General features: G+C 48.5%; 3 protein-coding genes across 6 annotated transcripts; all 3 read right to left on the reverse strand.

Annotated features, from left to right (window-relative positions):
- Positions 1-1,843: 1,843 nt before the first annotated feature.
- fblim1 (filamin binding LIM protein 1) lies at positions 1,844-6,670 on the reverse strand. Of its 2 annotated transcripts, none has more exons than XM_047026346.1 (8): positions 6,487-6,670; positions 5,024-5,618; positions 4,629-4,786; positions 3,747-3,852; positions 3,490-3,659; positions 3,009-3,187; positions 2,773-2,893; positions 1,844-2,484 (listed from the first exon to the last, which is right to left on the reverse strand). In XM_047026346.1, the coding sequence occupies exons 2-8, from the start codon at positions 5,403-5,405 to the stop codon at positions 2,371-2,373; spliced, it is 1,230 nt and encodes a 409-aa protein (XP_046882302.1). In that variant the 5' UTR covers positions 5,406-5,618; positions 6,487-6,670; the 3' UTR covers positions 1,844-2,370. The 2 variants fall into 2 exon arrangements, with proteins under 2 accessions (XP_046882302.1, XP_046882301.1); XM_047026345.1 differs by having other exon boundaries at positions 5,024-5,645.
- Positions 6,671-10,842: 4,172 nt separating this feature from the next.
- Positions 10,843-15,968, reverse strand: slc25a34 (solute carrier family 25 member 34). Its single transcript, XM_047026450.1, has 6 exons — positions 15,886-15,968; positions 14,748-15,537; positions 13,357-13,422; positions 12,600-12,752; positions 12,250-12,384; positions 10,843-11,919 (listed from the first exon to the last, which is right to left on the reverse strand). Exons 2-6 carry the CDS (start codon positions 15,228-15,230, stop codon positions 11,746-11,748), a joined length of 1,011 nt encoding a protein of 336 aa, XP_046882406.1. The 5' UTR covers positions 15,231-15,537; positions 15,886-15,968; the 3' UTR covers positions 10,843-11,745.
- Positions 15,969-16,981: 1,013 nt separating this feature from the next.
- Positions 16,982-22,665, reverse strand: fbxo42 (F-box protein 42). 3 transcript variants are annotated; one of them, XM_047026221.1, is made up of 10 exons: positions 22,508-22,665; positions 21,380-21,665; positions 21,136-21,252; positions 20,906-21,040; positions 20,585-20,738; positions 20,364-20,474; positions 20,164-20,260; positions 19,942-19,998; positions 19,688-19,804; positions 16,982-18,718 (listed from the first exon to the last, which is right to left on the reverse strand). In XM_047026221.1, the coding sequence occupies exons 2-10, from the start codon at positions 21,660-21,662 to the stop codon at positions 17,672-17,674; spliced, it is 2,118 nt and encodes a 705-aa protein (XP_046882177.1). In that variant the 5' UTR covers positions 21,663-21,665; positions 22,508-22,665; the 3' UTR covers positions 16,982-17,671. The 3 variants fall into 3 exon arrangements, with proteins under 3 accessions (XP_046882177.1, XP_046882175.1, XP_046882176.1); XM_047026219.1 differs by having other exon boundaries at positions 22,571-22,658; XM_047026220.1 differs by having other exon boundaries at positions 16,983-18,718; positions 22,518-22,665.
- Between the last annotated feature and the right edge of the window lie 3,026 nt (positions 22,666-25,691).

Raw genomic sequence — 25,691 nt, forward strand, 5'->3', positions numbered from 1 at the left:
GGTATTAAATTAGCCCTCTAGTCGAATTATTATTCAAATGATGTGAAATAGCATATATGAATATCTATATTTGTACAATTGAATAGACTATTTTGTTTTAATATATATATAGGCTAGGCTACTTTCTACAATAGGGCTTATTTGTTCACAAAATATTTAGCCTAAAATACATAAAAATATTTTGATAGATTAATATTGCCTTAGATTTAAACTTAAGTCAACTGAAACTGAAACTGAGATGGGCATCACTGGCACTGCACTCCAGTGGATCTCATCCTACCTGTCGGGAAGATCCTACCAGGTCTCCTGGGGAGGCAAACTGTCAGACCCTCGCCAGTTCTCCACTGGTGTCCCACAGGGCTCCGTCCTTGGACCCCTCCTCTTCTCTCTGTACACCACCTCACTTGGACCAATCATCACCTCCCATGGCTTCTCCTACCACTGCTACGCTGACGACACGCAGCTGTACCTGTCGTTCACCCTGACTGATCCGGGAATCTCAGCTAAGATTGAGGCCTGCCTCGCAGACATCTCCGCCTGGATGACCGAGCACCACCTCCAGCTGAACCTCGCCAAAACAGAACTTCTCATCATCCCGGCTAAACCCTCCATCTCCCACGATCTGTCAATCACCCTGGGATCTGCGACGGTGACCCCTTCATCCTCTGCCAGGAACCTTGGGGTTACCATGGATGACGAGCTCTCACGGCCCACATCGCCGCAGTCTCCCGGTCTTGTAGATTCACCCTCTACAAACATCCGGTAGATCAGGAGATACCTATCTAAGCACTCCATCCAGCTGCTAGTCCAAGCACTGGTCCTCTCCAAGTTGGACTACTGCAACTCGCTGCTTGCTGGTCTCCCAGCATGTGCAACCCGCCCTCTTCGGAAGATTCAGAATGCAGCGGCCTGCCTGGTCTACAATCTACCCAGACGCTCCCATGTTACCCCGCTCCGTATCTCCCTCCACTGGCTTCCCATCAACGCCCGTATCAGATTCAAGACCCTGGTACTGACCTTCCGAGCAGTGAACGGGACTGCACCCGACTACATCAAGTCTCTCCTGCAACCTTACACCCCCACCCGCCACCTACGGTCTTCTTCAGACAACTGGCTGGTGGTCCCACCGCTCAAGACTGCCAGGTCCCAACACAAGCTCTTCTCCTGCCTGGCCCCCCAATGGTGGAACCAGCTCCCCACCTCCATCAGGGACACTGACTGTCTCCCCACCTTCAGGAAAAGGCTCAAGTTGCTCGCACTTGTTCCGGGAGTACAACGGCACTTAGGAATGCTTGGCTGGACCTGATGTTAGTTCCTCCAGGATCACAATGACTCTTATTGAGTGACTTGTTGCTCTTGTAGGTTAGTTATAATGAAGTTAAGTCTTGTAATCGTTTTATTTTACTGTTGATTGTTCTTCTACAGGTACAGTCCTGCATTTTTTGTGGTTCATGCTGTTTTAATTTGTAACTTGTATAACTGCATGCTCTTATGGGTCTTCCCTTTTGGCACTTGTTTAGTTTTTTCACAATGTATGCTTCATGTTTTGGCTGCTTGCCATGTTTGGGACTACCTCGTTGTTATGATCAGTGACCTATGCTCTTTTGTAAAGCTCTCTCTTGGGAGTCGCTTTGCATAAAAGCGTCTGCTAAATGCAGAAATGTAAATGTAAAATGTAACTTCAGATCAAACATATAGGCCTATATGGTAGACTTGATGTTTGGGTTCGAAATGTAGGCTTACTATAACGTCACATTCACACATGATATTTATATTTATTTGGTACAGTATGTGTCCTCTATAAAGAATAACGTTTGGATTTCAATATTGGCTACAATCTAGCCATGTAAAAAATGGCCAAAATGACCTCTCTTTATTGAAGATCATGTGCAGCATACACACAGCATGCTTACATTGGCATTACATACTCCATGGTCATTAATGTCAAATTTAAAGTATCAAAAGACAAATTTAATATATTAGTGGATTTTTGTATGAAAGGATATAAGGGGAAAGAACTTACAGCACTACATTATCTTCATGGAATGCATACCAGAAAACAATTGATTTACGTTGTTGAATATAAATATCTTTGGTGCATTTCAATAGTCTTAATAAAGAGTGCAAATTAATCCAAAAGTACAAAAGCCACTGTTAACTTTTGCCAATGTAAAAAATCATATAGCAAAATGTTTAAAAAGCATGTTGTCACAAAGGACACATTCAAAGTCCAGTTCTCAATGATGCCAACGGCTGTTCTTTTTTTCCGTTTGTTCTCAGGAATCCCGCCCCACGGTTGTTGCTCCTTAAGCTTTTCTGTCGACTCCGTCCCAGATGCATGTCTGCCATGTCGTGTGGATCACCCCAGTCCTAGAGAGGACCAGACTGAACCAGGGTGAGGTGACAGGATTTACAGAGCACTTTCCCGTCCAGCGGATAGCAGCCGTGGTCGTTTGGCTCTGGGGAGAGCTGGGTGATGCAGACCTGAGGAGAGCCAATGATGAATTGTTATTTCAGGGACACAGGAACAACATGATAAATTGTAGGCTATCCACGGTTCCTCACTGTTCTTCTGTCATTCAGAAAGCACACAGTAATGCTTGGAAAAAAATAGATAATGGATATATTATCCATAACGTGCACACAAAAAAAAACAAAAGTCTCTAGAAAAAGCATTCAGGTGGTAGTAGGTCACGCTTTCACGCATGCACACAGAGGCGTTAGAATCTGTGTCCTGTCACATCGGTGTGTCTAACGGATCTTTGGGATTACCTCGCAGCGATAGCAATCCTCATGGAAGGACCGTCCCAGACACTCCACCGTGTAACTGTCCGTGCCGTCTTCCCGGGGAATAATCAGCTGCTGGCACGCACTACACTCGGGAGCATATTTCCTGCGTGGCAGGGCAGAGAAACAACATGGTGCTACTTCAGAACGACTCTTTGTCATAGTTAGGCCCAACCGTACTGTCACAACATCTCGTGTGATTTACACGAGCCTGCCTTTACCTGTAATAGTCTTGAAGGCAGTAGACTTCACCGACTTCTCCCTGGGCAAATCTCTGCTCTCCAATAGGTTGACTGCATGTTGCACATGTGAAACAGGCCGGATGATAGGCTCGCTCTAGAGCACGGATCACGTGGTCTTTGATGACTTCGCCACACACCCAACAAAGCTCCAAACTGGTCTGATACAGACACGGAAGATTAGATAAGTTAGGTCATCCTTTATACCTAATAATGCTTATACCCTTCCCTGGGTTGGTATAGGTGCAGTGCTTAGGGCGTATGCAAAGCCTTCTGTGACGTTTGTAAAAAAGGGCTATTCACATTCTTTAAGGTACAATGTATCAATAAGTGTGTGTGTCTGTGTGCATGATTTATTATATATGTGCCAATCTGTGGCGTTATGATTTGTTCTATTGCTTTAAAATAAGATAGCGGTTGATCAACAACCACAAGTGTATTTAATTACTGAAGTAGAACAGACCTGGTAGCAATCTTCACACAGTGGGATTCCTGCATTGTTGTAGTACAGTTTCCCAGCTAAGGGGATCCGGCACTGCCTGCATTGGAAGCAGCTGTCGTGGTATGTCCGGTTCAGGGCATCTATTGCTGGGTCACTGAGAGCCACAGGCTTCCGGCAGAAACCACACACCTCTGAAATGTAGACACAGCAAGAGTCAGAGATGAGTCATACAGGATGACATCCGTGAGAGTAGGATCCTATTGAGGCTGGCATCATACCCCTGCTCTCCATGCCTGGCTCCAGCGGGCCCTCCAGGGCCCCCAGGAGTTCGTTAGGATCCTCCACTCTGCACGGTGATCTCGTCTCTGGTTCCACTGTTCTTCCCTTAGGGTAAAATAGGGATTCAGTTAAAGCCACAGTGTGTGCTTCTGACTTGCAGCAAGAGCGACATAAACAGGAAATATGATGCTTTTGTCCGTGGTGGCGACAGTACTTTGACAAACTGACTTGTGATCACAGGACAATAGATGTTATCAAACATAAGGCTCGATGAGACCCTTTCTGTAAGTTTTATGAACATTTGTTTTTCTGCTATTCCAGGATTGGGTGGCTGGGGGAGGGGGGGAGTAGGGTTTGGGGAGAAAGCGGCCTCAAACACGTGATCATACATTTTGCTCTGAGCGAAATTCATACATTACAATGTGACCCAAAAGAGGAAAAGTGTGCTTGTACCCAACGTTCCTTCTGCTAGTCTTCCAGGTTTATTAACCTGTGTTTTCTTTGTTTCTCCAGAAAGTGCCAAAGCGCACCATAATAGGACTGAGTGGAGGGTGACGCGTTCCGGAGGGAAGATCAACAGTTTAGATAACATCCTGGTGCTTTCTTTTACTAATCTTTTTGTAGAAGTCACGTGTTTTTGTGCTGTGTCACAGACTAAAATCTAAAACACAGCTGTCCCCCCCCCCCCCCCCCCCCCCCCCTCCTGCCCCCCCCCCCCCCCCTCCATCTTCCCCCACCAACACACTAATCTGTTTCCCAGCAGTATCAGTTTAACTATTTTCAATTTTCTTACTGGGGTGTTATGAGGTTCGAGTGGTACAATAACAGAGACTGTTTTAAATTTCAGAATCTCAGCAGACTTGTAGAGCACATAATCCTACCTGTTTGTTTGGAGCGGGTGTTTGGTCAGGGATCCTGCCGTTGAGAGGGGCCGTCAGCGAAGGCTCAAGTATGGGTGGAGGGGGCAGGGGTGAAGCTCCCTGCGTCAAATGGTTTGTGTCCACAAACACAGGTGGAGGAGGAGGTGGAGGAAAGAGCTCTTTTAGGAGACACAAGAGAACAAAGTTAGGTTTAAGCCACAAATGGAAATGTATTGATTCTGTGCTGGGTATAAATGTGGTGACAGTTGACGTCAGATACATGCATCCACCAACTGTCAAAACACAAAAAGTTTGCTGCCTCACATCAGATGTGATGTTTCAAATGTTTTTCCCCTCAATAAATCCTGATACATTTTAAAGGGGAGACGTTTCCTAACTCTTACAGGTTTCTCTACCTTCAGAGGTCGTCCGTGGCGTGTCTTTCCCAGGTTCTGCATCCTCCGGACCAGCTTCAGTGACAGGGACAGAGTCAGGGTCCCAGAGGCTGGGTGCTGAGGGTCGAGGAGAGACTGACAGTCTGACCTTGGGAAAGGTAGCGGTCTCCAGCTGTTTCTGGGCGCTCCCCCCCCGGGCCTCAGTGGCAGTGCTTCCCTTCCTGTGTGTCAGCGTGTCACTTCCCCCCGGGTGAACCTGCACGGCAGTGTGTTGGATGTCTCCGGCCAGGGCGTCGTGGGTTTGGCGGGCATGTTGTTGCTGAGTGACGGTGGCTCGGTAGGGAGACGCCAGGGTGATGAAAACGGAGGAGACCATCCTCTTCTGAGGAGCTGCGGACGCCATGGCAGGCTCTGGAACACACGCGACTCAGTCACCGACTGTCCTCGAGGCTCTGGAACACACGCGACTCAGTCACCGACTGTCCTCGAGGCTCTGGAACACACGCGACTCAGTCACCGACTGTCCTCGAGGCTCTGGAACACACGCGACTCAGTCACCGACTGTCCTCGAGGCTCTGGAACACACGCGACTCAGTCACCGACTGTCCTCGAGGCTCTGGAACACACGCGACTCAGTCACCGGCTGTGTTTTTGGACAAATCACATTTGGGCACATCATGCCAGTTCTGCGTAGCATCTGATCGCCTTTCATCAACACTGCTTTGGCCCAGCTAGTGATTCAACAGGGTGAGTGGAAGGTATATACATTTAGTCATTTTAGCAGACACTCTTATCTAGAGCGACTTACAGTAAGTACAGGGACATTCCGGGAATCAAACCGGCAACCTTCTTATTAATAGCCCGACTCCCTAACCGCTCAGCCACCTGATTATCCCTATTTAGCCAGTTTGACTTGGTTACAGGGCCAGTGTCATGTTACTTGCTTGACATGGCTTTAATGCTGAAATCCTCACAGTCTAACGGTATACTGTGCTCTGTGTGGTATTTAGTCTCCTGCATGTATACCCATACCCATAGCAGACTCTTAGGGAAGGGTACATCAACCTGTTCCCTGCCTATTGCCTCAGTGTTAGCTGATGTTGAAATGTGTGTGTAATGGGTGGAGAAGTAGGTGTTTGGTGAACTGTTGACAGCTCACAATCTGAACAGAGCAACTTAAACAGTGTGACTAAAGACAACAGGAATTCTCTTTTGGTGAAGCACACCGAAGTTGGCACCAAAAGAGCCATTGCTAAACCTTTAACTCACGTAGAATAGACATTCTTAGGATTGAGCAAACATTGAAGCCGAGAGTATTGTAAAACACTTGAAGTAGTGACTTGGTTGTACAGCATATGTCATGGACACCCAGTAAAATCCATACAGTATAACACACTCACACACAGAAACACTTTACAAATGAACAATGTCCCTCTTCAGAATGGCCTGTGTCTAACAGCTTGTGCTGTGTGCCCATTACATACCTGAAGAGAGAAATGTGCTCAGACACAAACTGGTTATTCTCTCTTTCCTTTTCCTTCTTCTCCTCTCTATGTATCTCGGCGCTTTCAGTCCTCTATTGTCACTGCGGAGCCACTACTGAGCGGGCAGGCTCCAACAGAAAAGACAACTCTACAGAAAGCCACTCCTTTTCCTCCCCCCCCCCCCCCCCCCGTCTCCCTATCCTGCTGAACTACAACACCACTCCCCGACCGTAAAAGGTGAGTGGTCAATCTCTTACGAAATGCGGTAAAGAGCACAACGCGATCCAACGTCCCTCAGACGCACACGCCAGCACAGTCGTGTCCTCTCTGCCGTAGATCCTCGCAGTCAGCCAGGCACAGCCACATACGTGCAAAGGCAGTTAGCACACATGTACTGTGCTCCCACCTTCTTTCTGTACTGCACTCACCTTTTCCCCTTTCGTTTGTATATATAAAATATATATTTTCCACCTCCTCTCCCTTTTCTCTCTCTCCTTCTCACCGTCTTTTTGTTCTGTCAATTTGATTTTCCCTACCTCCCTCATCGAGTGCCCTCTCTTTTCCTCTCTCTTTTTTCTCTCTTCCCTTCCCCCACTCTGCTCTATCACTCTCTCATTCAGCCTGGACTTAGTGCGGGTCGGGGAATGCCTCACTCTATTTCTCAACACACAAGCTGAAGATGGTGTTAGATGCGTGTCTGATTTTAGGGTTCTTTGTATTACCTTATCTGAATGAAAGTGTTAGCTTTGATCCTTTTTGAGGGTTGAAAATCAAAATTTGGAAAAATGGATTACAGCAAGGGAGTGTGTGTGTGGTGCAAGAAGGAATGTCTATAAGAGTGGAGATTCAGTTGCTTCAAAAAATCAGCTCTGTCTTTCAGAGTCCCTGACTCTGTCAGCGTGTTGGCTTGGTGTACATTGTAACCTTGAGCAGCCTGCTGCCTCACAAAGTCAAGCCATGTTCAAAAACACAGGAGGAACAAAATCACAGGAAGCAAAAAGGGCATTCAGCTTCAGGGTGGAAAAGACAGGGCACAACCCAAAGTCCAAAGGTGTGCTGGAGGTGAGAAAGAGTAGAGAGAGAGAAAGAGAGAGAGAGAGAGAGAGAGAGAGAGAGAGAGAGAGAGAGAGAGAGAGAGAGAGAGAGAGAGAGAGAGAGAGAGGGAGAGGATGAGAGAGGGAAAGGAAAAGAGAAGGAAAGGAAGAGAGAGAGAGAAAGAAAGAGAGAGGAAGAGAGAGGGAGAGGGGGGGGAGTAGAGGAGGGGGGACTGGTAAGGGGGAGCTGGTAGGTCAGAGGGTCTGTGTTGTTCCAGTGTCTGAGGAATGGAATGCAATGCTGCAGGAGGGAGCATGCTCAGTGATGACATCACCCCAGAAAATCTATGCTTCTCCCCCACAACCACCCCTTCCATCAACACCCCCACACCACACCACCACCACCCCCCGCATCCACCCCCTAAAAAAACTTTTAGAACTCTCTGCAAACACTCAGCTTCAACAACCCAAACGTATTCTGATAATAAAGAGATGTTTTCTATGTTTAAACAGTGTTTTATGTTATTTTATTAGGCCACAGACCGACCCAACACAAGCCTAATGCCAACTTTACCCTCCAAATGTGAGATTTGCACATTTGGTCATACGTCCCCTCACATACCCTTCCTAACCCTAGCCCTGGTCCAATTTGCCAAATATAGTATTGTCTCCAGCAATTCTACTCTCAGAAAAAAAGCCTTTCTACCACTGTATCTGATGATTCATTGACACCACTTTGTAGTGACAGGAACTGTCAGTATAAACAATTAAAAAGCTAAACAGCTGTAGTATCTTGTCTTGTTTTTGTATCTACTTTGGTGATGGCTGATGCACTCTCCAGGCTACTGGGTGGAGATTCTCAGAAGGTCAAATGTCCCTCAGGAAGGTGTGGGTTCACCAGAGACACATACATCTATTTTCAGATCTGTAGTTTAGTGTACAGTGAAGCACAGTGGCTTCTGGCTCCAACACAACCGGGTCATCCCAGCTGGGTGGAGAACCATGATACCTGCATTCTGGGAGATTCTTGATAACAGAGTGATGATAGGGAGGGGCCCTTTGATAGCCCAGATGAACTCTTTGATGCACAAGGTTGGTCGTCCACACCACACAGCATATTATTGTACGTGTTTTACGACCAATATCATCATCAATAGTGGAGTCAGATGGCTGAGCGGTGAGGGAGTCGGGCTAGTAATCAGAAGGTTGCCGGATCAATTCCCCGCCGTGCCAAATGACGTTGTGTCCTTGGGCAGGGCACTTCACCCTACTTTCTTCGGGGGGAATGTCCCTGTACTTACTGTAAGTCGCTCTGGGTAAGAGCGTCTGCTAAATGACTAAATGTAATGTAATGTCAATCAATCCTGAAATGTACTTCCATTTTAGAAAGACCCTCCCTTGGCATGGCAAAGGAACTGCCCTAAACATGACAAAATCATGAATCATTAATAAACTGTTATAAATGTTTCACTGAGATGATTGTTCAACAACAAAACAACAAGAAGGATGGAATTTGATTTTATCCGCAGCTTCATCGTGAATTCCATTGTCTGAGTTGAAAACAAGAACGAGAACGATCTTCCTACAGTCTGTATCAACTTAAAACAGAAGGCTTTAGCAGTGTCATCTGGTGGTTGCAAGTAGAATTGACTGCTATCCAAATAAACTCAATTAAACTGCAGGGGATGGAAAATGAAACTCAGTACAACAGAACATACAGTCCATGACAGGATGTGCTAATAGAAGCACTTTGAGGAACAAGGTCCAAAGATTGTAGTTACACAACTCCACCCACCAGCTCATACCAAACCCTCTTCCTTATCTCCTCCTCTTCCTTATTTCCTCTTTGTTTCTCTCCAGTTACCCACCAGTAACTCGTATCACCAGCAACCAGTGTAATTCTAAAGGTGATATAACCTTTCACTTGGACTTTTGGCCTGATGATGTTTCTGATGTACTGTAGGCACAGTTATAAACAGTACTGAAGTATAATATCGTCAACAACCACATTTGTTGTTGATTCGTTTTTGACAAAACCTGGCAACCGCCCCTTTTGTCCCTGAGACAACGGCATGCTTAATAATTCAGTACAAAACAGTACAGAGGACCTGATGACTTTGGTGATGTAAGAATGTAAAGGAAAAGGTAAAGGTCTTTGCAAGGATGTCAGTCAAAGGTTTTTAAATGAGATATACTGTATTCACATCTCATGCCTTAGTTTCATCAGAATACACATGGCAGTATTCAAATACAGGCCACTACTGCAAAGCCTCAGCCCATTTTACATGCTGTACCAGCATGTACGCCCCCCCTCCCCCTTTCCCTCTGTCCTTCTCACTGTCCCCCCACCTCCCCCTTTCCCTCTGTCCTTCTCACTGTCCCCCCACCTCCCCCTTTCCCTCTGTCCTTCTCACTGTCCCCCCACCTCCCCCTTTCCCTCTGTCCTTCTCACTGTCCCCCCCCTCCCCCCCCCCCTTCTCCCCCACCCTATTTCTCTCACTCTCACACCTTGACTAGAAACCATCAGCTAAGCCCAACACCTGCTCAGAGGAATCCAAAATCTCAGAGGTTCAGACTGGAAGCGGCGGATCGCCGTAGCGATAGAGCCGGCTGACGCTGAAGGCAAGGAGGATGACCCTGCACAGGCAGGAAGTGAGGTAAGGACAGGGATCACAGACAGGAAGTGAGGTGAGGGATGCGGCTCCAAAGTGGTGCTGGGGGCTGGGTGGGGGACTGTCTCGCCTCACAGTGCACACCAGGCGTGTAGCCAGTAATGGGCCAGGGTAGCACTGGCCCGCCCACATTACTCACCTGCCCGTCCAGGCAAGTTTGATCAAAACATTTTTTTTGCATATTTTGTTATTCAAATGTATTTAAACAAATATATTAATATAAACCTGATTTATTGTTGACTGGTGTGTGTGTTTAATTAGTTTTCCGAATAAAATGAAACTGTTGAAGCAAGTTGTAGGAAGCCTCCGGAACGTTATTGGTTGCTATGGTTGCTCGGGGTTCCGACAGGAAGAGTCTGGGCGGCCTTTAGCCAGCTAACTTTGCTAGCTGCTTTTTAGCAGCTCTAGTGTAGTAACATTGTTAATATTAATTATTATTTAAGTCATTATTTTCTGAGGAAAACTATAGGCCCACTCACCTTTGCACTGGCCTGCAACCAACGCGCACTGGCCTGCAACCAACGCTGCTGACACCAGTGGGCTGAAAGAACGTTGTGGCGCCCCCTCCTGGAGAGAATGGAGAGTGCAGCTGAGAAAAGTACTGCCTCACATTCAAGAGAGAACACGAATACTACACCAGAACTTTCACATCCAGTTTTTCTTTTTTTATTTACATGAAAGATTCTAAAACCCCTCAGTTTAATGCTCAGCTGAAAGGAACTTCAGGTCCATTTAAAGTGGCGAACACTTGTTACAGGAAGCTGTCATAGTGCCTTTTCCCTCAGTTGTGTTCTATTGATCACTGGTCCTCATCATAAAGATCAGAGGCTGCCTGTGACACGAGCTGGGCCACTTAGCAGAGCTACTCACAGCAGTTTATAAATAGTGTCATTCTAAAAATACAAAAACAGGCCTAATTAGGGGAAATTCTCAGGAGGTTGATTTGACTCAGATAACAAATGATCTCTTGATAATGGCATTAACGATGGAGTATTCTTGGTTGCACGATCACACAAAGATAATTCAGTTTGGAGGTCAGTCCTCCACTCCTGTCACCGTGCAGTTATGAGCAAAGAAAAGAAACCAATTCAAATTTTGCAAAACAAAAATTTATAACATCTGTAATTTGCATCTGTACTTGAGTTAAGTAATTACGGTGATTTACTCATTACATCTAGAAGAGTTCTCATACAGCATTTTGGTCTTCAAGGCTTGAAAAGACAACAAGGCAATATTTATGAATGAGTATAAATACTAGGGAACAATATACATAGCCTTGGTGATCCAAAATGCTCCCATTAGAATTGGACCATCCTTTCCACAGCCTTCAGTGACTTCTGACATTGTCAAAGGAGAAAACTTAAACACTCCATCAGGCGAACTTGAAGTGCTACTCAGGAGTTCAACTGGTCATCACTGAATATGATCCCCTTTTGTTCCCCAAACCCCCCCCCCCCCCGCCCCCGTCATCTAGAGAGAGGACGGGTTGTCCTCTTCATCTGTCCAAAGGTGGGCCCATGTCCTCCCCCAGGGGGCCCAGAGGGTCCGCCTCGTCACCAGTGGTCCTGGAAGGCTTTCTGTCTCATCAGGTCCCACAGCAGCATGCTGAGGATGGTGTGGGGGGCCAGGCGGATGAAAACAGGGCCCATGCCTTTGTACAGTCCCAGCATGCCCTCTGTCCCACACACCTTCACCATGCAGTCAGAGAAGCTGTGGTACAGTCGACCCTACGGGAGCAAACACAGGTCAGCTCTGTGACGTCTGCTGCAAGAGGAGAGTCGAAACCCAGAGCAGAACTTCGTTGGGCCTCGTGGGGAAACTGCAGAAGTTGCAGCCGCACTGACAAGCACAACATAAACTACACAAAGTAACAGGATTTCGTGAAAACGTAGGAGTGTAGAGTTAAACTACATGTTGAAGAGGTGTTTCACCATTCGCTACCTTCACTGCAGGCCTTACCCACCTGTAGGTGTGGGATGTCCACAAGCCAGTACCAGATCAACAGCCAGTGAGTATGCAGGAAGTAAGGTGGTAAATATAGTGCATCTTAAACTCACTCTGTGCAGCTCATCGACGGGTTGGTTGTAGAGGCGTGTGCTGATGACATCAAACGGCGTCATGGTGATCGCCACAGCAACCCCGCTGATCATAGCGGCTGTCAGAGTGATCAGCCAGCTGTTTGGACTGAACCACTACAGGCGGGCAGAGAACAATGAGCCCACAATAAGTGCTACTAGGACTGACACCGATAGTCCTCCAACTCTCTAAATAGATCTGAACTTCTGGTGGACTTGCCAAGCATCAACATCGACCTATTTATACACAGTTGCGAAACACACAAAGAGAGTTGATATTCTACACCATACCTGCAGGAGGGTACTTAACACCTGTTGAGTTCTGGGGTTACCTGGTGAGCTGCCACCTGCTCCTTGGTGGAGCTAAAGGTGGCCAGCTGGGCAGCGGACCCCACCATCACCCGGGGTACCGCTCCGTTCACCCCCCTCCACAGACCCAGCAAGCCCTCCCGCCGGTAAATAGTGGCAAAGGCACTGGACACCCCCTGAAAGAGAGAGGAAGAGAAACAGTGAGATTGAGAGAAGAAAAAAAAGAAAAAGAAAAAAGTTACAGATGTCCATACTGTTCTACGGTAAAAGTGGCAATGGCCTGTGGATCTATTAAATGCCCATGAATAGTCATGTGGATGAATTGTGGATGGTTGTCTTCTCATGGATGTGGAGTCAGTTCATTTAATTTAGAGCTGACTTGTCTTTCAAGCATTCCACCATTTCATGAATTCACTTTCTCTAAAAAGGCATGCCATTGAATGTCTTTTGATTCCTTATCAAGTGGTTGGCACACTGAATTATTGAATTATCTTCAATAGATCTCCAAACAAAACACAAAGAGGGACTGCATGTGCTGTGTACGTGTGGGAATGTGAGTTTGGCTATTTGGGTACTAGAGCACGTCCCTGCCATGTGCCTGTGTTTGCTCTCCACTGTCTCCTTCAGAGAGGTTACATATCTACTGTGCCACTGGTGAATGTCTGAGACCTCCCTTTGCACGGATCTGATTGGCTAGTGGCTGGGGGTGTGTCACGAGCGCCGACTTGCAACACTTGTCAGTTCTAAGGAATTCATGGAACTTGTAAAACGATGGATCACCTGATGGTTATGCTGATGGCCAACTGCTATGGCCTTCACTGTCTGAGCCTGCAGATGTGTCTTCACCTGTACAAAGAAACACAAGGCTCAGTTTTGCTGTTAATCTTCCATTCTGTACACACTGTACACACAAAGGAGTGCATTCAGAGAGGAACAACGCCTTTTGAAATCAGTCAAGAGACATCTGTGATTCAGAGAGCAGCGAGGGGTCAGGAGTTACATAATCACATCTACAAGCGAGTGTTTGTTTTCACGTCCTCCTTTTCTGCTCTCGTTGACCTCTTTTTGCTAACATCTCACTCTCACACCACTGTCTTTAATCTACCCCCTGTAGCGAGAGATGACACAGGGCCAGTCAGTGTGGCTAACAGTAGCCCTTCATGCTCACGGCCAGTCAGTGTGGCTAACAGTAGCCCTTCAGCACAGGGTCAGTCAGTGTGGCTAACAGTAGCCCTTCATGCTCACGGCCAGTCAGTGTGGCTAACAGTAGCCCTTCAGCACAGGGCCAGTCAGTGTGGCTAACAGTAGCCCTTCATGCTCACGGCCAGTCAGTGTGGCTAACAGTAGCCCTTCAGCACAGGGCCAGTCAGTGTGGTTAACAGTAGCCCTTCATGCATAGTCCAGAACTCAACCTCTCCTCCCTACATGCCCGTGCCACTTAAAATAGCTTTTCCTCGTTTCGCTGTCACCAACTGCCAACCGGGACACAGGGAGCAGGGATGGGAAGTGTTTGGCAGGTGCTGAGTAGCGGTTACAAGACACGTATGTTGCGTGACCCAGATTCACACACTTCCAACAGCTGTATAGCGTTTCCATTGGCAACATTTGGACATGTGACCCAACAGATGAAGAAAAACAACAACAACAGCAGCATGTGTAGGAGACACTTTTGAAAACTCCTCTGGTGAGTTTACAGTGAGACCAAGAGTCAACATGGACCATAAACACAACTGATGCCCTCACAGTCCTTGGAAGAGACCCTCCTATAGGGAGGCTGAAAACTCTACAATCCTAAGGTGGTAGACATTGCGAGCAAATATGTTTGAATATATTCTATAAAAAAGGCACACAAATATTCCAAAAAGTATGATGTTTCCAAATGGAAAAAGGTACAACTGGTGAACACAACTCACAACAAAGAACTTCTCTCAGATCTACCTTCTGAGCAACAGCAACCTATCCAGACCACAGCTGAGGAAGAAGTACGTTTGCTTTAAAACTGGGGCACATTCCATCCCTATAGCATTGACAGTGCCTATATATAACCTCCCTATAGCACTGACCGTCCCTATACATACACCATCCAAATACCTTCTATTAGAACCATCGACCAATAAACCATAGAAAAAACTCAGTTGAAAACCCCACGTTCAGCTCGTTCCCTGACTCACCAGATAAGCAGGAGAGGCCACAGCGGCCCCCAGGGCCCCAGCCACCGCCCCTGACAACAGACTCCCTCCGTGGACCGCCGTCAGGCCCAAAGCCTCGCAGTAGGAGTAGAAGCCCAGCCTCACGCCGTTCATCAGCCCCTGGTATAGCAGGCCGGCCGACAGCCCCTTCTGAAGGCCCCGGAGCCCGTCAGTCCTCCCCACCACCCACAGGGCCTGGATCACCCCGCGGTAGTGCCGCTGGTAGGACCCCCGAGTCTGCAGCTCTCCCTGCAGCTGCAGCCGCGTCTTCACCACCTCCAGGGGGTTAGTGAACACACAGGCCCCGCAGCAGGCCAGCGCGCCCAGGGCAAAGTCCACCGGGGGCCACGGGGTGCCGGAGAGGGCCTGGGAGAGAGGTGGGGAGGTGGGGGGCATCCCCCGGGACGGTAGAGGGCTGAACGTGGAGTCCGTGGAGGGGTACTTCAGGAGCTGAGAGCTGCTCATCTCTGGGAGTGAGAGGTCTGAGCAGGGTTCGAGGAAGAGTCCTTGATGCTAGCCTGCCCAGGTTACCCACTCACCTGTGAAGCGGCTCCCTAGAATACAAGGGGCAGCAGGGTTGATGACTCATGTGGGGATAGTGTTACGTGAAACTGTTGTGTCGCGACAGTTAGCACACAGTCACCGAGACTTGGCTGTTGGCATGATGGTATAACGTGTAACCGGGTCACGGTGTCACTTGGACGCCCCTCGCTGTTCCTAGGAGGTCAACGATGACGTCCTTACATGCCAGGATACGACACTCTGGATGTCCCTAATACATTAAAATCAGATTAAGAAAAGGTTATGATTTCATGAAATTGCTCAAAATAAAAATGCTAAACATGCAATGTGTCTTTAGGTGAACCTGCAGGAACTGAACAGTTTTGTTTCTTCAAAATGAACTCCAATCACATGCATACTTAAGTTGGCATCCAAACTTTAGTCAAACCTTGCAACTGCTCTTGGGCATTAATACACAAGGGCTCGAAAACACACAACCATTTTAAAACTCACACAAGTTCACAATGAAACACTGACCCCTTCAAAAACGTTCCTCACAAGAATCACTTTACGTCTTAAGAATATATCCATATCACAATCTGACATAAGTTCAACTCACTCTGATGAGCCCAGCTCTTCAACTTCGTCTCATCTCTCTCTCCGAAGGCAACATTGGTAAACATGTGCCTGAGCATTCGGACCATTGTGAAAAACTCCACCCCCTTCCTAGCCCGAGAACCAATCGAGATTCAGCTCCCACTGCCACCTCACCACATCCTCTGCTCTGAGCCAATCAGACGAGTCCCTCCTGTTGTCTCCTCGTTTGGTCCTATGGATGTTCTCTGGGTAAAAGGTTACTGTCGGGGGTGGAGTACATGGTTTGGACACAAAGTCAGGAAATCTGATCAAACTGAGAGATTTATTTCAGAGGCTGACACTAATCCTCTTTTACACACAACAATGAAATGGGACGTTTACTTGCAGTGCTTAAAGATATGTGATATAGAGCTCGTAAGCTGCAAGATAGCTGACCTCACCAGTCTTTACACACGTTTTCATCACTTGACCTGGCTGAATTTAACCTGGTTGACCCTGGCCCTTGTCTATTTGGATATTTTCCCTGAGATGTGAATTTGTTAAAATAAACTGTAAAATTACTTTCCATTCCTCTTGTACTTTTTCAGTTTGCCCAGCCATTAGCATTCTTTTTTGCTCTATCCAGACATCAGCGGATATTTACAGTCTTGCTGCTTTCATAAAAAAGCACAATCTTGGCTGCCAATACTAAAGAACATACATTTCAATGTAGATCCAATTACTTCTGATTCTTGATATTCTACTGTACTTCTATATACACGTCTACATGACTTTTTTATGAAACCTTGGCTAAATTAAAACATTTATAAATACATATATATCCACTTTTCAAAATGTGTTTGATGACAACCGGCTAACACACTGCAGCAACTAAATTGCAACTCAGGAAGTTTAATCAAAAGGGAATTAATTTTTAAAAAGCACACAAGCTTTCTATTGTTGGATTACACTTGCGTCGCAGGGGATTAGAATTAGGGGGAAGAATCAAAGTTCAAAAAAGGACGACAAAGCAGACATGGCAGATAATAAGACAGAGGCCTTTATTGTTTTACTATGTTTACAGTACAACGCCACATCCCTTAAACACCCCCCCACCCCCCCCCCCCACACACTAACACCAGTCAAACACAAACGGCTTGAACACAACCATGCTCACACACGCTCTCTTGCACACACGCACGCACGCACGCACGCACGCACGCACGCACGCACGCACACACGCACGCACACACGCACGCACACACAGCTTCCACTGGAAACAATGCAGGCTAAAGAAGTGATAAATCAAGGTCGTCTGTTTTACCTCCCGTTTAAGCAGCCAAAACTGATCCCTCCCCGTCTCTCTCCGTCTCTCGCTCAGTCAGTCAGTCAAACGCAGGCAGACAAATGAAACTATAGTCTGCATCATCTTTTGGGAATCAATGAAAAACTGCTGTTCTCTCGCATGGTGTGCGCACGCACACACACACGCGCACACGCAGGCACTTGCACACACGCAAAAATCACACAGGGCAATGAGGAAGGACACGAACAATCAATCAAATGTCTCCATATCGACAACATCCTCAGTGTCCTTTAAATGTACTCATGTTATTCATGAAGTTATGATATAGGCAGAGGGAGGGGAGAAATTAGTGTATGTTGGTGGAGGAACTCAAGTACTGAGAATGATGTTGCTTCTCCCGTGATCCCCTCATCTAGACGAAAAAATGGCAGAAACCCCTCGAGTTTCCCTTCCCTCGTGTGGTCAGGAGGGAGACGCAGCCTGACTCGTGTTCCTCAGTCAGCTCCCTCCCTGTGGTGAAGCATTACCTCTTTGCGCGGACAAAGTACAAGGCATTGGTTTTGGGGTAATACTTGACGTTCTGCTTCTTGTCCATCAGGCCCCCGAAAATGATGAGCTCCCCCCTGCCCTGGACCACCGTGTGGAGGCTGGTCTCAGGGGGCCCAGTGACGGCGGCCGGCGTCCCGTTCCCGTACACCCTCCAGGACACCAGGCCGGCTGGTTTGGCGCGGGCCACGTCCAGCACGTACATCTGCATGGGCTTGCAGTTGAGCGACTGGTACAGGGGCTTCCCCACGTTAAGGCTCTGAGGGGGATGGTGGCCCAGACGCCGGGCGATGGGGGGGATGGAGTGTCCATCTGCAGGGGCGGCGGAGGCCTGAGGCGGGCTGGAGGACGAGGAGGGGGACGTCCCCGCCGAGGCCCCTCCACCCCCCGTCGCCCCGCCACTCCCCCCCTCCGAGGCGCCCCCCTGCGGGGAGGACGAGGAAGACGGCAGGGCCGAGGAGGAGAGGTTCTTCACCGCCTCCAGGCTTCTCCTCAGAGCTGCTGGAGACACGGCCCCCGGGGGGGTGTGTGGGGACACCAGCGGAGGCGTGTGCAGCCCGTTGGTGCTGGGCACCTCGGGGGACTCCCACCCGTAGTCCGAGGGCAGCTGGGGGTGGGGGCGGGGCGGGGGCGAGGCAGCCTGGGAGGGGCTGGTCTGCGGTGAGGGGGAAGAGCCACTGAGCAGCGGAGGGAGAGAGGGGAGCGGGGGGCTGTCCTGGCCCCGGGAGGGAGAGGGCTGCTGGGGGGACGAGGGGCTCCCCTCCCCCCCCCTGGCCCCACCCCGGGCTGAGGGCCGTGGTCGGAGGGTGCCCCAGCGCCCATTCACACAGGGAGCCTCCTCCACAGCCCCCAGGACCACACCCGCCGCCCCACTGCGTACAGGGGACTGGGAGCGCAGGGAGGGGGGCTCGGGGCCCAGGGGGGCGGGGGTGGCACTTATGGGGGAGGGGCGGGAGTTAAGGCTGGGGCTGAGAGGGGCTCGGCCTGATGGAGCCTGGGAGAAGACCACCACACACTGGCCGACCTGGAGGAAACACAGACACACACCAGAGGACAGGGGTGAAGGGCGTGGAGAAACATTCTGTTTAAGGCTCACATCTGTAGAGACAAACTAAACTGTGCTGCTTTGTTCTGCTGGCATGGTTGATTACCTACGCTTGGTTCTGGGAATGTTCTGGAGAGGACTGTGTGTAAAGGTAATTGGTTGCGGATATCGCCATCACAACAGGCACCAAGCAAAACTCAACGATCACATGACCAACACCGTCGACAACATGGGCACAGTGAACGTCATCTGTTGTCATCGTACGGGTGGAATGACTGAATGATTTCGAGACGCGTCATTCCCCAATTATCCATTTAGTTAAACACAGACAACTGTTCACATGCCACATGGTTTGAGATTAGTCTTGGTGCACAAAATCAATCGTCAGACGTTGACTGAGCCAACGCTGTTTTCTACATCAACATAATAAACAATATCAATGTTTTAAAACTGTCTATTTGGGAGTGAAAGATTTGGAAATTCAACATCAACTAGGTACAGATATATCACCTTGGAATTTCCTCAAACAGATCACCTACACCACTGTCCATGTCTGTAATATCGAACACTACCAATTACAAGTTGGGCTGGTCTAGTCAGTGTTACTAACATTGTTCTCTACCCTGGTCCTCAGTGACCTCTGTTACATTACATGGGACCTCTGCCTCATGTTCTAGATATTTCCCTCTTCCAACACACCGGATTCAAATGAACATGTCGTTATCTAGCTCAGCAGAAGCCAGGTGACGACCCATTCATTATAATCAGGTTTGTTGGAGCAGGGAAACATGTAGAACATGCAGGACAGAGGTCCCTGAGGACCAGGGTGGAGGACCAGGGTGGGGCCCCAGGGTGGGGCCCCAGGTTGGAGCCCCAGGGTGGGGCCCCAGGGTGGAGCCCCAGGGTGGAGCCCCAGGGTGGAGCCCCAGGGTGGGGCAGGGGTCGTACCCTGCAGGCGGGGTGGCACCAGAGCTCAGGAGCTCCATGCTCATCGTTCTCCACGCGCAGCTGCTGCCAGGTCCAGGGAGCTGCCCCCATGTGGAGAAGCCAGGCGTCCTTCAGCAGCTAAACGCACACAGGGCCGGGGAACACCAAAACAAGGACAGTAGATGAGTTAACAGGGATTTATTATGTATCCGTTAACAAGAACAAGGAACAACCTTGTCATGGGATTAACTGCATTCAAACGGGATTTCACTCACCGCATTGGGGCCACCACAGCCTCCAAGGATTAGCAGAGTCTCATCGTCAATTACAATCTGGGGAAAAAGATAAGAAAAACATTTCAAATATATATATATTTTAATGAAAGCTATCATGAAGTGCAGTGTATAACACACAGGATCCACACAAGGCTGTCTACCAAACAGTTCCGTCTAGACGAGGGAGAGGTGCCAGGTGGGAGGACGGAGCGCTGTGGTTACCTGCGACTGGCCACCGCGTGGGTGTGGAGACGGCCCTGAGATGGTGGGTTTGGACCAGGACCACTGCTCCAGATCCAGAATCCACACCTCGCTGCTCCTGAACAGGATCCATTACAGAGCAGGACCACACAGTGAGCCAACACACAAACACACGACAACTCACATTCACAAACTGTTAGCAGAGACAAGTGGTGACATACATTTGGCGCGCCCCGAGAGATCCTCCGAACACCACCATGGTGCTTCCTATGACGGAGGAGGAGTGGCCGGCCATGGGGGGGGGGCCGTGGGTGGTGACGATGCAGTTCCACCTGCCAGGACAACAAGGAGAGGGGAATTCGGCGGTGGTTTCGGAGTCTAACAAGACAAACCTTGACAAGGGGTAAGGCTCAGAATGAATGGTGTGTAGCAAAGACCTCACCAGTTCTTGGAGGGGGAGTATGTGTGTATCTCATCAAAGAACCTCTCTGGTTGGTGGAGGGGATAGGGGCTTGGTCGGGTCCAGCCACCGAACAGCACAAGCAGGTCATTGTACATCACCAGGGTGGCCCCAGCCTTGGGCGAAGGATAGGAACCTGTGTACATGTCACATACGTGTGAAGACATACGTTCAAGAACAAGGGTCACAAGAACACACAAACCTGAATTTATGATGAAATCAGGAAATTTGGCCTCACTGAACCGACTGTTGATGATAATTGTAAACTGTGGTCGATGCAGAGGAGAATACACGGCACATTACCTGAGGCAAGCGGCCGGATCCACTCCTTGCTGTTGAGGTCAAGTCTCCAGAGATCGTTGAAAGCAGCATTGCAACTACTCTGAGTGCAACCTCCAAAGACATACATGGACTGGTTTGAGTCATAGTAGCAAGCACCTGCAACATGGAAACAGCTCTTATCTACTGCAGTACAAGCAGTCCCCATCAGAAGTGCTGGGCTGGGCCAGTCAGAAATACGTTATTATACTGACTGTGTGAGAAGCGTTGAGTTATGGGTGTTCCTGGATACGGGTAAGTGCGACTCTCCCACTGAATATTTCCATCCTGGACTGCCTTCAGGAAACCATGGTAACACTGATGCGCAACACCTGAGGAGGGTTAGAGGTCAAAGACCAATCAATGAATTTACCTCGTTTTTCAAATCTTAAGAGAAACAAACAGGTTATCTTATTTATTTGTTATGCTCCATGTTCCTATGCGTGTCTGGAGTGTTACCTTTGATGAGGCGATACCACTGTTTACACACAAGTGCTGCGGTCTTGTGTTCCTGGTAAGGTGAGAGGAAGGACAGAATATACTCTAGGACTTCTTCCGGCAACTCCACCATAGTCCGTTCCCCGTTTGTCCATCTCCTCTCCTTGTCCTGTGCTCTTCTGCTACTGGAGTCCAGTTTCTCCGTCACTTCCTGCGCCATCCCAACAAGCCTGGCTCCCGCATCGTCCTCTTCAGTATCCATGGCAACAAAATATCCATCCTCACTGTCCGAGGACTGGGACATTATCTTCAAAGGGAAAGAAAGTCAGCTTAAAATACGTCAACATGTACTCCACCACTTGCTCATTAAGGACAGTTTATTTGGGGAGAAGCTCGGCTAATGATTCTAAAAACTAAATATTCAGAGTACAGTAATGTAGCCTAACTATTCTGCTGGCTAGCATGGTCACTGCTTCCCTGCAGTCTAAACAGTGGAGCTAACCTCGCCAAATATATCAAGCAACCCGTTGAGTGCTAGTTTATGCTTGTACTGTCAATATAACGTGACTGTGTACTACTGAGACATAGCAAATAATTTACCGACTATTGTCAGTACACGGGCTCACATCTTGACATGGTGAATATAACTACAATTTAACTGGTAAATATCCAAGTGATCGATGTTCGCTAGTTACCTATAAACGGCCAACTTTCTAAGAAGTAGCTTAGATGTTTAAGCTAACATTAGGCTAAATGTCCCGCTAGTAGTATAGTAGTGGTAGCATCTTGCTAGCGTGTGCGTTTGACCCGCCCTTCCGAATTCAGTGGATCTTTTAGACTGACCTTGCTTTACATACGTAATTAATAAATCACTAACTAGCTTTACAAAGTTATTTTATGTTTACTTGGTAATTGTGACTGCAGTCGGTTGGCTATTTTAGTAGGCAACTTGTCTGCTAGTGAACACGTAGCTAGCAAGCTAGCAGTTCGTTTGGGTAGCCTACGAGGATGGGTTGGCGACTAGCGGCAGTTCAGTGCTTGGCTTTGCACTAGCTTGGATGCTAACTAGTAGAAGGTAGCTAGATCTGTCAGCCGTTCCGACGCAATATTATCACAATGCAATGTCATTTGTGTATTGGTAATACTAACTAATAGTCACCGTTTTTCAACAAGTATCCTTTTTGTGGGGGTTTATCTTCTGTCTTTACTCGCCTTCTTCCCTTTATCAGCTACGGCAGTAAAACGCCATACTCCAAACATTCGCCATCTTCGACGATGCATAGCAGCATCCGCAAGATAAGGGAGCGCGCACGCAAATCGTCATGGGAGCAGATAGCAAAGATCGCTTTGGTGATATTTGGTGAAGAGCAGACGGCTTTTTCCGTAGTAAAACTATTTTACTGACAGTTAATGTATATTGCCAAGTAACCATATTACAAGTTCCTTCTTGGCTACCTACCTAGCAATGTTTTAGTAACGTGTAGATTTTTTTTCCGGTTGGATTTCACATCTTGTACCACGTCCATTTATTGAAGACAAATGTCCCCCAATCATTACATTACATTTTTGCATTTAGCAGACGCTTTTATTCAAAGCGACTTTACAGAGAGCCTTACAAAAGTGCATAGGTCACTGATCATAACAACGAAATAGCTCCAAACAGGGGCGAATCTAGGTTCCCACTTTTGGGGGGCTAAGCCCCTAGATACAAGCACGGATTAATGCACAGGCTTGCCTAGGCTGCAGCCTAGGGGCCCCACGTGTGCAGGGGGACCCGGATTGCCCGGAAATGTACTTTTAAATGTACTTCAACGGGAACAAAATAAAGACCCTAGTTGGCCCATAAGAAAGTTTTTCTTTTTTAATAAGCAAGTGATTGGGTAGATGTGACTCGGGTCACATCTGTCCAATCAGCTGCTGCTGGTTAAATCATGTCAATCATATTCATTACTCACTGCTATTGCTAGATGGCATAGTGGCAGAATGACCGAAAGAAAGTATTAAAGTGGAGCACAAAAACGCAAAATACAAAGGTTAAAAGAACAATGTGACCAAGATATCCTGAAACAAATCCCGAAATTGAATGGATACTTCAAGGCTGCTGAATCTTCATCCAGTCGAAGACAAGATCCACAGAGGACTGGCAGCTGGCATCGGCCATCGGTAATATTTCGGGAATTTGGGAGAGTTAGTGGTATTGGTATTAGTGTGTGGTATTAGTACTTTAAAGGATCTAAATACTTCTTCCACCACTGATGTTGTGATTTTGCCTCAGTAAAACATGGTGTTCTGCACTGATGCAGATGCTGTAGCCTACCTTATGGTTAATAAAGCTAAAAGCAATTACCAGCTTGCAGTTGAACTGTGAATGCAAGGTATTCTGTTGCTTTGCCGTTCATAGTCACATTTCGTTCATAGTCATTGTTTTGAGGCTGTGGAGGCAAAGGGTTATATCTGATATTCTTTCCATTTACATCTCTTATATACGTATATTGAATATATACGTTCTTTGCTAAAGCTAGCTAGCTTCCGTTTTGCAATAATAACTCACTCTGGTGCAAGCGTCTGAAATATTTAGAACTCACTGGTTAGGGCTGATTCTAGCACTGTAGGAATGTAAAGAAAAACACTGTAGAGTTGGCTGTCTCAATGTGTATGTATGTCAGTTCACCTTATTTGCATGTGGATAATTTCTAGTAAAACACAATATTTAAGAGGGGGGGCCTGGGGCCTTTCTCTTTTTCTCCCCTTTTCTTGAAGGTGGGGAGACAGTCAGTGTCTCTGATGGAGGTGGGGAGTTGATTCCACCATTGGGGGGCCAGACAGGAAAAGAGCTTGTGTTGGGACCGGGCGCTCTTGAGCAGTGGGACCACCAGACGTTTGTCAGAAGAAGACCGTAGGTGGCGGGTGGGGCTGTAAGGCTTCCGGAGAGTCGGGTGCAGTCCCGTTCACCACTCGGAAGGTCAGTACCAGGGTCTTGAATCTGATACGGGCCGTGATGGGAAGCCAGTGGAGGGAGATGAGGAGCGGGGTAACATGGGAGCGTTTGGGTAGATTGAAGACCAGAAAGACACCGATGAGAGTATAGGCCTACTATAAAATGGCTACATTTATCATATTCCCATGTTTTAGGTAATTTGTCTATGATAAACGTTCTTCGGCAAGGCTATAACACGATAAGGTTATGCCATGTCCCCATGCATAAAGTGTAATTTAGGCTAAATGGCACACAGTTCACAACTCCCACCTCCGGGAGAGCTTCGATCATGTCTCGGGGGGGGCCGGGGACATTGAGTCCGAATGGGCCATGTTCCGGGCCTCCATTGTTGAAGCGGCTGACCGGAGCTGCGGCCGCAGGGCGGTCGGTGCATGTCGCGGCGGTAACCCTCGGACCCGGTGGTGGACTCCGGAGGTGAGGGATGCCGTCAAGCTGAAGAAGGAGGCCTATCGGACTTTATTGGCTGGTAGGACTCCAGAGGCAGCTGATGTGTACCGGCAGGCCAAGCGGAACGCGGCTTTGGCGGTCGCGGAGGCAAAAACCCGGGCATGGGAGGAGCTCGGCGAGGCCATGGAGAATGACTTCCGAACGGCTTCAAAAAGGTTCTGGACCACCATCCGGCGGCTCAGGAGGGGGAAGCAGTGCTCTGTCAACACTGTATACGGTGGGGATGGTGCGCTGCTGACCTCGACGGGGGACGTCCTGGATCGGTGGAAGGAATACTTCGAAGACCTCCTTAATTCCACCAACACGCTTTCCGACGTGGAGGCAGAGTCTGGGGACATCGGGGGGGGCCCTTCTATCTCTGGGGCTGAGGTCGCCGAGGTGGTTGAAAAGCTCCGCGGTGGCAGGGCCCCTGGGGTGGATGAGGTCCGCCCGGAGTTCCTTAAGGCTCTGGATGTTGTAGGGCTGTCTTGGTTGACACGACTCTGCAACATCGCGTGGACATCGGGGACAGTGCCTCTGGACTGGCAGACCGGGGTGGTGGTTCCCCTCTTTAAAAAGGGGGACCGGAGGGTGTGCTCCAACTTTAGGGGGATCACACTCCTCAGCCTCCCTGGGAAAGTCTATTCAGGGGTCCTGGAGAGGAGGGTCCGTCGGATTGTCGAACCTCGGATTCAGGAGGAGCAATGTGGTTTTCGTCCTGGCCGTGGAACAGTGGACCAGCTTTATACCCTCCGCGGAGTCCTGGAGGGTACATGGGAGTTCGCCCAACCAGTCTACACATGTTTTGTGGATTTGGAAAAGGCGTTCGACCGTGTCCCTCGGGGGCTCATGTGGGGGGTGCTCCGAGAGTACGGGGTACCGGATTTCCTGATCGGGGCTGTCCGGTCC

Source organism: Hypomesus transpacificus, chromosome 9, assembly GCF_021917145.1.
Source record: "Hypomesus transpacificus isolate Combined female chromosome 9, fHypTra1, whole genome shotgun sequence".
In the NCBI taxonomy this organism is placed as follows: domain Eukaryota; kingdom Metazoa; phylum Chordata; class Actinopteri; order Osmeriformes; family Osmeridae; genus Hypomesus; species Hypomesus transpacificus.